The sequence below is a fragment of the Chaetodon auriga genome, chromosome 21 (assembly GCF_051107435.1).
Source record: "Chaetodon auriga isolate fChaAug3 chromosome 21, fChaAug3.hap1, whole genome shotgun sequence".
Taxonomy (NCBI): domain Eukaryota; kingdom Metazoa; phylum Chordata; class Actinopteri; order Chaetodontiformes; family Chaetodontidae; genus Chaetodon; species Chaetodon auriga.
In genome coordinates, this window is record NC_135094.1 from 1,471,515 (window position 1) to 1,484,526 (window position 13,012).

The 13,012-nt window shown below is 44.9% G+C and overlaps 1 protein-coding gene across 2 annotated transcripts in view; it reads left to right on the forward strand.

The window, feature by feature from the left end:
- Positions 1-12,079, forward strand: part of LOC143339684 (protein NLRC3-like) — a 31,868-nt gene extending 19,789 nt beyond the window's left edge. The window contains exons 1-5 of one of the 2 annotated variants that reach the window (XM_076761061.1): positions 3,831-3,976; positions 5,493-5,597; positions 5,963-6,082; positions 7,069-7,304; positions 10,218-12,079. In XM_076761061.1, coding sequence (XP_076617176.1) covers positions 5,512-5,597; positions 5,963-6,082; positions 7,069-7,304; positions 10,218-12,079 — 2,304 coding nt within the window. In that variant the 5' untranslated portion in view covers positions 3,831-3,976; positions 5,493-5,511. Of the gene's footprint in view, positions 1-3,830; positions 3,977-5,492; positions 5,598-5,962; positions 6,083-7,068; positions 7,305-10,217 lie in introns of those variants that run through there. The other variant, XM_076761060.1, reaches the window with a different exon arrangement.
- Positions 12,080-13,012: the final 933 nt, after the last annotated feature.

Here is a 13,012-nt window from a genome sequence, read left to right on the forward strand (position 1 = left end):
AATCACGCTAAGAAGAGCAACTGTCTGAGAAAGAAAGACCTAAACAAGAACGAACTGAGCAGCAGCTCAAACTAGATGAAACATACAGAGTTAGAGCAGAAGGAGCTTATGTGAGATCCAGAAAGCAACGGCTGGACGAAGGGGAGCAAAACACAGCGTATGTCTGTAGGCTGGAAAAGTCACGCAGCAGAGCGACCTGCATCCAAAAAGTGAATATAGACGGAGCTGTCACAGATGATCCACAAGAGGTATCCAACACTGTTTAAGGTTTTATAGGAACCCATATGAATCACAACATGATGAAAATGCAACCAAATCTCTCTCAGTTAAAATCTATCAGTTTGGACCAAAGGACCTCTGTGACAAGCAAGTCACCTTAGAAGAAGTCAGATCGGCCGTTCAGCAACTTAACTTAAATAAATCTGGAGCTGACGGCTTGACATCTGAGTTTTACACACTTTGTGGTAAACCTGCCTCCTTCCTCCATGGAGTGTCACCCAAAGCATCCATGACCAGACTCTTCCTCCTACCTCATATCAGGGGCTTTTAACACTTATCCCTAAACCTAACGAGGACTCGCTCCGCACTGATAGCTGGAGACCAACCTGTCTCCTCAATAACGATCAGAAAATCTGAGCTGGAATCTTTGGCAAAGACTTAAAGCAGTGCTGGATGACACGATTGATGAAACACACACAGGATTCATGAAGGGCAGACGTCTATCTAACAACATCAGACTTGTTCTGGATCTTACTGATTAGGCTGAATACTGCCCTGATGACAGCTTTATTTTATTTTTGGACTTTTGCAAAGCGTTTGATACCATTGAACATGAATTTATGTTCCAGGCACTACAGAAATTTGGCCTTGGTAAGTACTTTTGTTCAGCAGTAGAACCCATGGATAAGAAAGCGAATTGTTCAATCAAAATGCACACAGGTGCTTCTCCACGTCCACATTTAGGTTGTGGAATTAGGCAGGTTTGTCCTGTGTCAGCATATTTATTTCTGATATGAGCCCAGTTGCTCTCTGACTTCATTGAACAGAGCCCCATCAAAGGGATGAACGACAGCAGAGAGGGAATCATCATCAGCCCACTGGCAGACGACACTTCCTTATTTCTAAAAATGCCTCACAAATTTCAGTTGCTATTAACCGAATTTCTGTTTTTTCCACAGCATCCGGACTTCACCTGAATCTGAGTAAGTGTGAACTGCTCCCACTCAAAAACTGTAATAGTACATCATCTCCAACATACATCCTACCAACGTTAACCCCATCGTAGAACAAACACAGAAAACCTTCAGCTCTCGGCTCCAGAGACATGTGTCCCTCCAGGGCCGAGTTCTTCAGTCTGAAGCAGAGGGCTGATCTCGGCTCACCTACGCAGCAACACCTCTGGATGGAAATAAACAGACCATCGCAGCTGTCGACAACATTCTCTGTAACTTTGTGTGGAAAAATAAAATCCATTATATCAAAAAATCAACTTCATTGAATTCCCCTGAAAATGGAGGATTACCTTTCTTGATTTTTCCAGCCTGAATAACACATTCAAAATCAACTGGATCAGACAGTTCATTAGAAACCCAACATCAGTCTGGAACTTCATTCCCAACTACATATTTTCCAAAGTCGGTGGCCTTCATTTTTTCTTACTCTGCTCCTACAATATTGAAAAACTGCCCACAAAACTAGCCAGCTTCCATAAACAGACACTTCTTTCCTGGTCTCTGGTTTCTAAACATAACTTCAGCCCCCATAGATATTATATGTGGAACAACAGGGACAAAGTGTCCAAACACAGATCGCTTTTTGCAGAGACCAGGTTCACTCATGGCATAACTTTAGTCAGTCAGCTTCTCAGAGCAGACGGCACATTGTTGTCACACTCAGAATTCTTAAATAAATACACATTTCCTATCCCTCCAAAAGAAAACGCAATAGTATTTGATGCAACACCCTCTGGTGTAATTCTGTTGTTTAAAAATGTCACGTTGCCTGAAACTGAGCCGTCACCTCTTGTAGAAAAGGCCCCAAAGTCGCCAGTTTATTGTATTGACTATTGTTGATATGCCTTAAATGACATATTTCTCAGTGTTCAATTCAGTCCTAATTTTATAGGCAAGCCAGCTCACGGGTCTGTTGTGAGTGACGTCACACGGCGAAAACGTGAGTGCGTGAGCTTCAGTTGTGCAGGACCCTGACTTCAGTGTGAGTCGTGTGTGCGTGAATGACGAGTGAGTACCGCCATCGTATCACCTGTGTTATGTTTCTGTGTTGATGTGGTTGTGCATAATCGATATTGGCTGACGCAGACGAGAATTCAGAGATTAATCGCTTTAATTACCTGCCGTGTCGCTCGTTGTCCAGCCCTGCTAGATAGCCACCTAGCTCACCTGTGCTTGCGCTAAATACATCGTGTTCATTTACAATCATACTTTTATGTTTATTAGCTGTTCCAAGTACAGTTTAGGGGGTGTTGTCGCTGCACTAAAAGGCAGGATAACTAGTTTAAAGTAGCGTTTATGGCCGATGCGTAACGCTAATTGTCGCCGGAAGTAGCGTAGAAAGTGGACGTTCACGATAAGAGCATCATGCCAGTTCGGTTACCGGAAGCAATATGTGCAAATGATGGTGACTTGATAAGTGAGACAGTTCTGTGAAATCTGTGTGCTGAGTGTTTGTTTATTATCTACCTCATTTGATTGTTGTCTGTTCATATTAGACTGTTGTTGTGTTAGAAAAACCACACACACACACACACACACACACCTGCCCACCCAAGATTTGTACCCTGTATGTGATGATCCACGAGAAAGTAAAGAGAAGGAAATACCACATCTGCCTCTCAGTTCTTTATCTGCACATACTCTGAACGGCCTTAAGTGGTGCTCTGGCCGGCACTCCCTGGATGAACCTGGCGATAAAACCCTGAGCCAGCCCCTACCAGCCAAAGTTCATATCCACAACCGGAAATTCACGAACCAAATACTATGTTCTTACCGTCTGGAAAAGGAAATCAAACAGAACATTAATGCAATTACTCAATCTGAAAACAAGAGAGCCATAAAGACGCTGGAACTGTTTTCTTTGTTTCCATGTTTTTGAATGATTTTGTGTCGGCCGACCAGAAATATATGGAACACTTTGTTTTCCTCTCCTGCACTCTGTGATTTCATGTGACCTTTAATTGGGATTATTTTATTTGCGCATGTAACCCTCTCACCCCTGTTCATCTCTGTCAATAAAGATTAAAAAAAAAAAAAAAAAAAGGCCCTCCTCACTGCTCCTTCCCGCTCCGCGTCTCTGTCCGCCGCACACACACGTCACACGTAACAGTCTGCGACACAGTGAGCAGCAAAGAGAGAAAGAAAGAAGGAAAAGGGACGAAAACACACGAAACGAACGAGAAGGGACGAAAACACACGAAACGAACGAGAAGGGACGAAAACACACGAAACGAACGAGAAGGGACGAAAACGACGGAGCGACTGCAGCAGGCGGCGCAGAACACAGCGCCATCTGACATGAACCTGAACACATGGAGAAGATGATTTGGCCACAAAGAGTCAATAAATCATCCAAAAAACTAACTGCTGACTGCTGAAAATGAGCTGAGATGAAGAGTTTGTGTTTCCTGTCAGTCTGTAAAAACACGTTCAGCTGGAACTTCAACTAAACATGATTTCATCATTTAAACACTGAAGCATCAACATGTCGACAAAAAGCCTTTAAATTCAGGCTGTTCAAGCCAACATAAACACTCAGAAACACATCTGATCTGTGAGCAGCACACAGAGAGACTCAGCTGATTTCCTGTAAATGGAGAGGGGAGGAGCAACACTGATCCAGGTGATCCAGGTTCATATGAGTGAACAGGGAGGAACCCTGAAAGTGAAAGTAAAGTGAAAAACAGCTCAGACTCCATTTTGAGTGACCGAGCAGACGGAGCAGAGCTGAAGTCTGAGGCAGGGTGAGTGTCAATCCAACATTTTCATGAGTTCACTGTTAAAGTGTGAGTCCGTTTTCTGCCTGTGGACTGTAGAGGACAGACATGTGAGAATGAAGTCAACAGTTTGACTCAGCTGTGGACACAAAGTCATGATTGGCTGAAGAATAAACAGGAAACCAAGTGAAGGCCGAGAAAACAAGCAGCTGACCAGGTGAACTGATGGCTGGATTTACTGTACTGTAAACTCTGAGTGTGTGTGTGTGTGTGTGTGTGTGTGTGTGTGTGTGTGTGTCAGAGCTACAGATTGTGTGTTACTTCCTTGAACTGGTTTCAGCAGGTCGTGCTCAGTTTAGACAGACAAAGAGTAAAAACGTGGACTCCCTCAGGATCAGCTCCTCTCCGTCCTCACTCTCTGCCATGTTTAGTCAACTCCAGCTGAATGTCTGCGTCCTGCAGCAGAGACGTCGGAGGCGTCGACCTGAGGATCCATTCGTGACCTCTGTCGGCTGCATGGACACGTTTATGGCAGTGACATCACTTCCTGCTCCTGAGCCGTTTCCTGATGATCGAGTGCGGCGAAGGTGGCTTTAATTTTCTGGACTTCAGCGAACTGAAGCACACCTTCAGAATGAATTGGACTTGGTGTTACTTCAAGTGTGGGGTTCCTCATGGAACCTTATTCCCATCACGTGTTCTCCTCAGGTGGTGGTCTGAAGTTGATGTTGCTGTGATCTTATAACGCTGACAGAATCCCCCTAAACTCTTCATTTCATAGACAAGTGCTGCTGGCGTGGTCCTTGATCTCCCAGCATGAATTTACTCCTCACTGGTTTTTATGTGGAACAATCGAAGTATTTTATAGAAACATAAATCTGTTTTTACAGCAGCGGTCTAATAATAATATTGTGTTGCTCAGTCGGTTCTTCAACCAACACGGTCGACTTTCTAATTATGTTGAATGAATTTGGCACTGTGGAGTCCCTGTTTCACCAGAGGACTTTGAGCTGTGTTCGATGCCCTCAGGTGTTCTCTGATTAAAGGTCATCGGGGAAATGGCCGCCAGCCTTTACTGTGGGATATTACTGAGGCAGCTGCTGCTGAAAGGTGTTTTTCACGGCGAGCTCAGAATAAGACGATCCAGAAACCCTTCCAGCAAAACATGACGAGTCCTCCTGCTGCTTTGTCACATCGGTCCACGATTGTTGGAGAGATTTTTAATACTAACAAGGTCAAAGAAGTTTCATTAGAAATATTTCACTTATTTTATCCAACTAGTCACAGAAATTGAAGAAAAACATTGATGAAAGTTTGAGCTTTTGTGGAGAGTCCAGGGAAACGCTGCATCTGTTTTGGTCTTTTGGCCCAAATACTAAACTACTGTGGAGTGAAGTGATTGATTACTGATCGTATGTGTGTGTGTGTGTGTGTGTGTGTGTGTGTGTGTGTGTGTGTGTGTGTGTGTCAGTTTCTTGAACACACTTGTTTGTTGCTTCTTGTGTTCTGAGCTCACCGTCAGTGTCACTGTTTCACCTCTCAGACTGACTTCAGACCAGAAGATGAGTGTTTGTCTGTCCATGAAGAGCGACCGGTCCAAAGATCAACCTCCAAACCTCAGTCATGAACCTGGACCCTCAGACTCAAAGTAAGAAAACTGCTATTAACTAATTTCTCTGACTGACTTCCAGTTTCTTCTGCTGATGTTGTGTTTTCATTGTTTTGATTTTGTGTTTGTAGATTAAAAATGTGACTAAAATGTCTTTGCAGCCTAAATTCAACCAACCTTTAGTGACATGAAGAGAAATCACTGGTAGCATCTTCATCTTAGAAGCTGTGACAGCTGTCAGTCACCTAGAAAAGCTGTAATCTAATCTAAGACTGATTCAGACTTCACAGCTCCTCATTATGGACAGTAGCAGCAGTTTGTGTGTTTAGAGCTTCAGAAATGGCTTCATCAGAGAATTGATCAAGGATTCATGTGAACCAAGAAAAACATGTTGGTGTTTGCAGAGTTGAGGACAGCAGACAGAGGGCAGAGTGTCCAGTGTCCAGCTGTCTGTCCATGAAGAGCAACCGGTCCAAAGATCAACCTCCAAACCTCAGGAATGAACCTGGACCCTCAGACTCAAAGTAAGACCCTGTTTTTACTGTAAACTGACCTGATGGAAGATGATGCATTGAGGATGAAGACAAAATCCTCTGCACAAGATTCATGTTGATGATGCAGAACTCTTCCTGCAGATAGAGTTTCAGACTAAGATCGACCTTATTTTATTTCTTCAGCCAAACTCTTGAGAAGCTCCATTTCAACATTTACACTTGGAGAAGATGTTCAGACGTTTTTGGCCTCACGTTGAAGTTGCTGTAAACATTTGCAACTATTCAGAATGTGAAAGAATCTGCTTCACATGTGAAGTGAATTTCCTCATAATTGTCCTCAGAACATTTTGTTGCTTTGACTCTTCGTCAGATCAGCTGTTGTGAGCAGATGCATCTGGAATCAGCTGGTGTCATAATTGTCCATCATGTGGTAAAAAGTCATTTGTAGAAGAGCTTTGCTCACCTTGATGAACACTTTGAGTCATCAGTAAGTGAAGCTTTGAGTTGAGATTGTCTCCATCATATATTGTTGGTAAAGGTGAAGAACAAACATCCATGGACAGTCCTTGTGTTAAAGTGATCAGTGCATGAGAAAGGAAGACTTCGAATCTCAGTTTGAAGTGAACTGACCCAAGTTAAGCTGCCAAAGTGAGTGTGAAACAGTAAAGGACACGATCGGCTCTTTGATGGAAGGATTTTACTGTGAAGTCGCTGCAGGAAGCGTTGAGTTTGTATTAATGACAAACTGCAGTCAGATCAGTGTTTAATCAGACAGACAGACAGACAGACAGACAGACAGACAGGAAGAGCAGTTTGTGAATGTTCTTGAAAGCAGGAGAGTTGAAATCAAAGGAACAATCATTTCATGACAGTCTGAAGGTTGAACTCAAACAGAAACGTAAGGACACTTTCACTGTTCTCTGTGAGCATCTGAGCTGCTCGACTGTCGGACAAATCTGGATATTTTTCAACAACAAGCAACAAATGGTTGAAGTTACAAAGAAATGTCTTTACAGAGAGAAGAAGAGGAGTCATGTTTGTGTGGAGGAGACGCCGTCCTGCTGTGGTTTGTGTCAGGACGTCCTGAAGGATCCAGTCTCTACCAGCTGTGGACACTGGTTCTGCAGACGGTGCATCACCTCATACTGGGACCAGTCTGCTTCACCAGGAGACTCCTGCTGTCCCCAGTGTGGAAAAAGACCCAGAACAAGATCTGAACTGCAGACAGTCAGTCAGATCTGCACTGTACAAAGTAAGACTGTCCATCCACACATCTTAAAACTGTGACCTTCTACAACTCATGACATTTATTTGGAGACTCACAATCAGTTCATTCAACACACCAACCAAAAATGTCAAGAAACATGTGAGAACATGAACTTCATCAAATACGCTGACCTGCTTCAAGAGCCACGTTTAGTTTTTGGGTTTTCAGGCTGAAGACTTAATAATAATAATAATAATAATAATAATAATAATAATAATAATAACACATTTTATTTGTAGAGTGCTTTTAACGATGCTCAAGATGCTTTACAGGAGAAGGGTCAGATAAAAACAACAGGACCATACAGGATAAAGTGAGGAGTCGGGCAGCAGAATTTTGGATGACTGGAGTTTATTGAGAGCTTTGGAGGTGGAACCGAAGAGAAAGCTGTTGCTGTAGTCTGGACGGGAAGTGACAAAGGCGTGAATGAAGGTTTCGGCGGCTGACAAAGACAGATGGGCGGAGACGGGCAATGTTGCTGAGGTGGAAGAATGCAGTTTTGGTTCTGTGATTGATGTGGGGTTCAATGTGAAGTTTGTGTTGAATGTCACGCCGAGGTTGCGGATGTGAGTGGAGGGAGACAGAGTGTTGTTATCGATGGTGGCGGAGAGGTGGGGGCACTTTGTGAGGGATTTGGGGCCAATTATGATGAGGTCAGATTTGTCACAGTTAAGTTTGAGAAAGTTTTTTTGCTTCCAGAGTTTAATTTCAGTCAGGCAGGTGGTGAGAGTGGTGTGGGTTCGGGTGGAGATGGTTTTGGTGGAGATGTAAAGTTGAATGTCATCAGCGTAACAGTGGAATTGAAGGTTGTGGCGACGGATGATGTCACAGAGGGGGAGGAGGTAGAGGATGAAGAAGAGAGGACCAAGCACCTTGCGGTACACCGTGGGACTGGGGGGGGCGGTGGAGGAGGTGCAGATATTGATCTTGATGAACTGTTGTCTGTTGGTGAGATAAGATTTAAACCAGGTGAGGGCGGTGCCAGTGATGTTGAGGGAGGATTGGAGACGGGAGAGGAGGATGGAGTGGTTGATGCCGTGGAAGGCTGCAGAATCTGAGAGGAGGAGATCATTGTGACTTTGAGAAGAGCTGTTTCTGTGCTGTGTTTGGTGCAGAATCCAGACTGAAAGGTTTCGTAGAAGTTACTGGAGGTGAGATGGGTTTTCAACTGGGCGGCAACAACGCGTTCTAGAGTTTTTGATAAGAAGGGGAGGTTGGATCAAGTCCAGGTTTCTTGAGGATGGATGTAACAGAGGCAAGTTTGAGAGGTTTGGGGACAGAGCCAGTACTGAGGGAGGTGTTGAGTGATGTATTTGCACAGTTCCAGGGGGGAGACCGGGGAGAAATGAACCAGAGGGGGAATGTTGAGAGGAATGGGGGGAGGAGAGGGGGAGGAAGGAGGGGCGGGTGAGGTGGATAAGCTGCTGTGGATGGAATCAATTTTACTTTGGAAAAAGGAGAGAAAGGAGTTACAATGGTCAGTTGTGAATGTGACATGGCGGTGGACAGTGAAGCAGAAAGTACAGAGGGGGAGATTTGAGGCTTCTGAAGGAGACATGGAGGGGGGGGGTCATGTCCATAATTATTGCCAGGTGATCAGAGATGTGGAGATTAAGGCTGGAGATGTGCGGGATTGAGAGACCAGAGGAGCAGACCAGATCGAGGATGTGGGTGGGGAAGTTGACGTGCTGGGTGAGGTGGAGGGACTGAAGCAGGTCCATGAGGTCAAAGCAGATTTACAGTTAGCATTGTCAATGTGGAGGTTAAAGTCCCCAAGAGGGAGGACAGAGGGTGATATGGCAGATAACTGGGTGACAAAGTGGGAGAAGTCGGAGAGGAATGAGGGGTTCGGTTTGGGGGGGCGGTCGATTATGGCAGTGACCGGGGGGGTGGGACCAGGGAGTTTGAAGGATAAGTGTTCGAATGAGAGAGCAGAGGAAATGGAGATGGAGACAGTTCTAAAATCCTTCCTAAAAACAGCAGCAACAGCACCTCCTCGCCCCTCAGGACGTGGTTGTTCATGGAGGAGTGTCCTGTGGGGGTGGTCTGCTGCAGCGTAAAACAGTCCATTGGTTTCTGCCAGGTTTCAGTGAGACAGAGGAAGTCTAAGTTATTGTCCGTCACTCTGAAACACCGTCCGTGAGCGCCCGACTGTGAGCGTAAAGCCTCGTTCCTGATTTTGAAGACTTGAACATTAAACCACTTTCACACCAAAATGATCACGTACATGCAGAGTTTTTAAAGTTTAACCTGCGTTCAATGTCAAAACAGGGAAACATGGTGGTTTTAAAGTCTTTCATGTGATGATGATGATGATGATGATGATGATGATGATGAGATAGAAATGGAGTGCGACGAGTTGACAGTTGTGTCTGATGTCAGACAATATTTACATGCTGACGTCTGGAACGTCATCGTGCGTCATCATCGCACTGGAACAGCAGTGAACATTAGCGTCCACCTGGGTGTCCTGTGTCCATCACTGCTGATCAGAGAGACGTCTGCAGCTGAACTGATTGAATCAACACATGGAGCTCTTTTTGTCTCTCTGTGTTCACCCACCATCAAAAGCTTTCATTGTGAAGCAGCTGTATGAAACGCAGTGTGTTTCTTTATTTGATCAGTGGATCAGTTTGAAATCTTGCTGGGAGGAAGGAACAGCCACAGTGATCTGTTCACATGAAGAGCTGCTGAGGCTCAGCCTGTCGCCTCTGCTGTCAGTCAAACACACAGCGACAGTCAGAGGAGAGAGAAGAAGGAGAATTTGTGATGTTCACCCAAAGTGGACTGATAAACCTTCACTTCTTTATATCTTCTTTATTGTTCTTTATTGATCATGAAAATAATCAGCAGATTGTCAAATTGTCTTTGTTTTGTCTCATTTTCTCTCTTTTTTAGTGAATGGTGGTCTTCAGGAGGTTTTAGATGAACATAAGATCAGTCTGAGGAGGAGATGTGAACGTGTGACCGAAGGAAGTGATGAAACAGGAAGTGGAACCCTCCTCAACAGGATCTACACTGAGCTCTTCATCACAGAGGGACAGAGTGAAGAGGTTAATACCCAACATGAGGTGAGGCAGCTTGAGACAACTTCCAAGATGGAGACCCTCCATGAGACCCCAATCAAGTGCCAGGACATCTTCAAAGCCTTACCTGACCAACAGAGACACATCAGAGTGGTCCTGACCAACGGCGTCGCTGGCGTTGGAAAAACCTTCTCGGTGCAGAAGTTCACTCTGGACTGGGCAGAGGGCTCGGAAAACCAAGATGTCAGTGTGGTGGTTGTGCTTTCGTTCAGGGAGCTGAACCTGATCAAAGATGAGCAGTACAGTCTTCTCGGGCTGCTCCGTGTTTTCCATCCAACGTTACAGAAGGTGACAGCAGAGCAGCTGGCTGTCTGTAAGCTTCTGTTCATCTTTGACGGCCTGGATGAAAGCAGACTTTCACTGGATTTCACCAACAATCAGCTCGTTTGTGACGTCACACAGAAGTCATCAGTCAACGTGCTGCTGACAAACCTCATTGAGGGGAATCTGCTTCCCTCGGCTCTGATCTGGATAACTTCCAGACCTGCGGCAGCCAATCAGATCCCTCCTAAATGTGTTGACAGGGTAACAGAAGTACGAGGCTTCACTGACGCCCAGAAGGAGGAGTACTTCAAGAGGAGGTTCAGTGATGGAGATCTGTCCAGCAGAATCATCTCACACATCAAGACCTCCAGGAGCCTCCACATCATGTGTCAAATCCCAGTCTTCTGCTGGATCACTGCTACAGTTCTGGAGCACATGTTGACTCCAGACCAGAGAGGAGAGCTGCCCAAAACCCTGACTGACATGTACTCACACTTCCTGCTGGTTCAGACAAAGAGGAAGAAGCAGAAGTATGATGAGGGACATGAGACGAGTCCACAGGAGCTGACGGAGGCTGATGGGAAAGTTCTTGTGAAGCTGGGGAGGCTGGCGTTTGAACATCTGGAGAAAGGAAACATCATGTTCTACCAAGAAGACCTGGAGCAGTGTGGTCTTGATGTGACTGAGGCCTCGGTGTACTCAGGAGTTTGTACAGAGATCTTCAAAAGAGAGTGTGTGATCTTCCAGAAAACAGTCTACTGCTTTGTTCATCTGAGCATTCAGGAGTTTCTGGCTGCAGTCTACATGTTCCACTGTTACACCAACAGGAACTCAGAGGTCCTCAAGACTTTCCTGAAAGACGACAAATACAGCGAATCAGAACAAAGGTTTTTTCAGGAAAATTTTTTTATATCTTCTGTAAATGATGAAAGCCACCACCCATCCCTGGATGTGTTTCTGAGGACCAACATGGAGAAATCTCTTAAGAGTAAAAATGGTCACCTGGACCTGTTTGTCCGCTTCCTTCATGGCCTCTCTCTGGAGTCCAACCAGAGACTCTTAGGAGGCCTGCTGGGTCAGACAGACAACAGTCCAGAGATCATCCAGAGAGTCATCAAGAACCTGAAGGAGATGAACACTGAAAACATCTCTCCTGACAGAAGCATCAACATCTTCCACTGTCTGATGGAGGTGAATGACCGCTCAGTACATCAGGAGATCCAAGAGTTCCTGAAGTCAGAGAACAGATCAATGAAGAGACTCTCTGTGATCCACTGCTCAGCTCTGGCCTACATGCTGCAGATGTCAGAGGAGGTTCTGGATGAGTTGGACCTGAACAAGTACAACACATTAGAGGAGGGACGACGGAGACTGATTCCAGCTGTGAGGAACTGCAGAAAGGCTCTGTAAGTCCAGATGTGATTATCAACACTGTTGAGCAACGTGAAGCTGAAGCCGTCAGTGTTAAAGATACACACTTTACACAGTTAACTTCCACACGGTCAAAGTTTTACCCTGATTCCAAACAAGTCAGAACGCTTTCTGAAATGTCAATCAGACAGAATGCAGTGATTTGTAAATCTTTTTCAACTTTTATTCATTGAATTCATTTCAAAGATATTTAATGTTCAAACTGATGAACTTTGTTCTTCACCACAGTAACACTAGAGGCGAGATGTGCAGAGCAAACAGCAGCACACATTTCCACTGTGATTTTCATTGAATGTGCAGCCGCAGTCTTTGTGTACTGAGCACCTGATTTACTCAGACAGCAGCTCATGACACAGTCAGCTCCTGGGACGACCTCCAGGTTGATTGTGCCAGTGAAGGAGAGCTCAGCAGGTTGAGTTCAGTGGAGGGATCTCCATCATCAACAAGCTCAGTTTAGTCTTTGTTCCAAAACATGAACTTCAGCCAGCTGACCTCCACCTGATACAACTACTGCAAATACAACTGTAGTAATACAACCTTTAGTTCTTATTACAGCAGACATGTTGGTACGCTGTGGAAAACATCAATCAAACAGGAAGTGATCACCTGATCTGATCCTCTCTGACACAAACTGACCTGAGAACAGCTCAAAGTCAATATATTGAATGTTCTTCCTCATCATCTTCATTGATTTCTGTAAATATCTGCTTATTGAGAATCTGATGCAGCAACACGTTTCACAGACTGAAAGATGTGGAACGCTCCAAAAACACCTGTTTGGAACATTCCACAGGTAAACAGGCTGATTGGTCACAGGTGAGAGGATCATGATTGGGTATGAAAGGGGCATCCTGGAAAGGCTCAGTGGTTCATAGAGGATGGAGCGAGTTCACCACTTTGTGAACACATGAC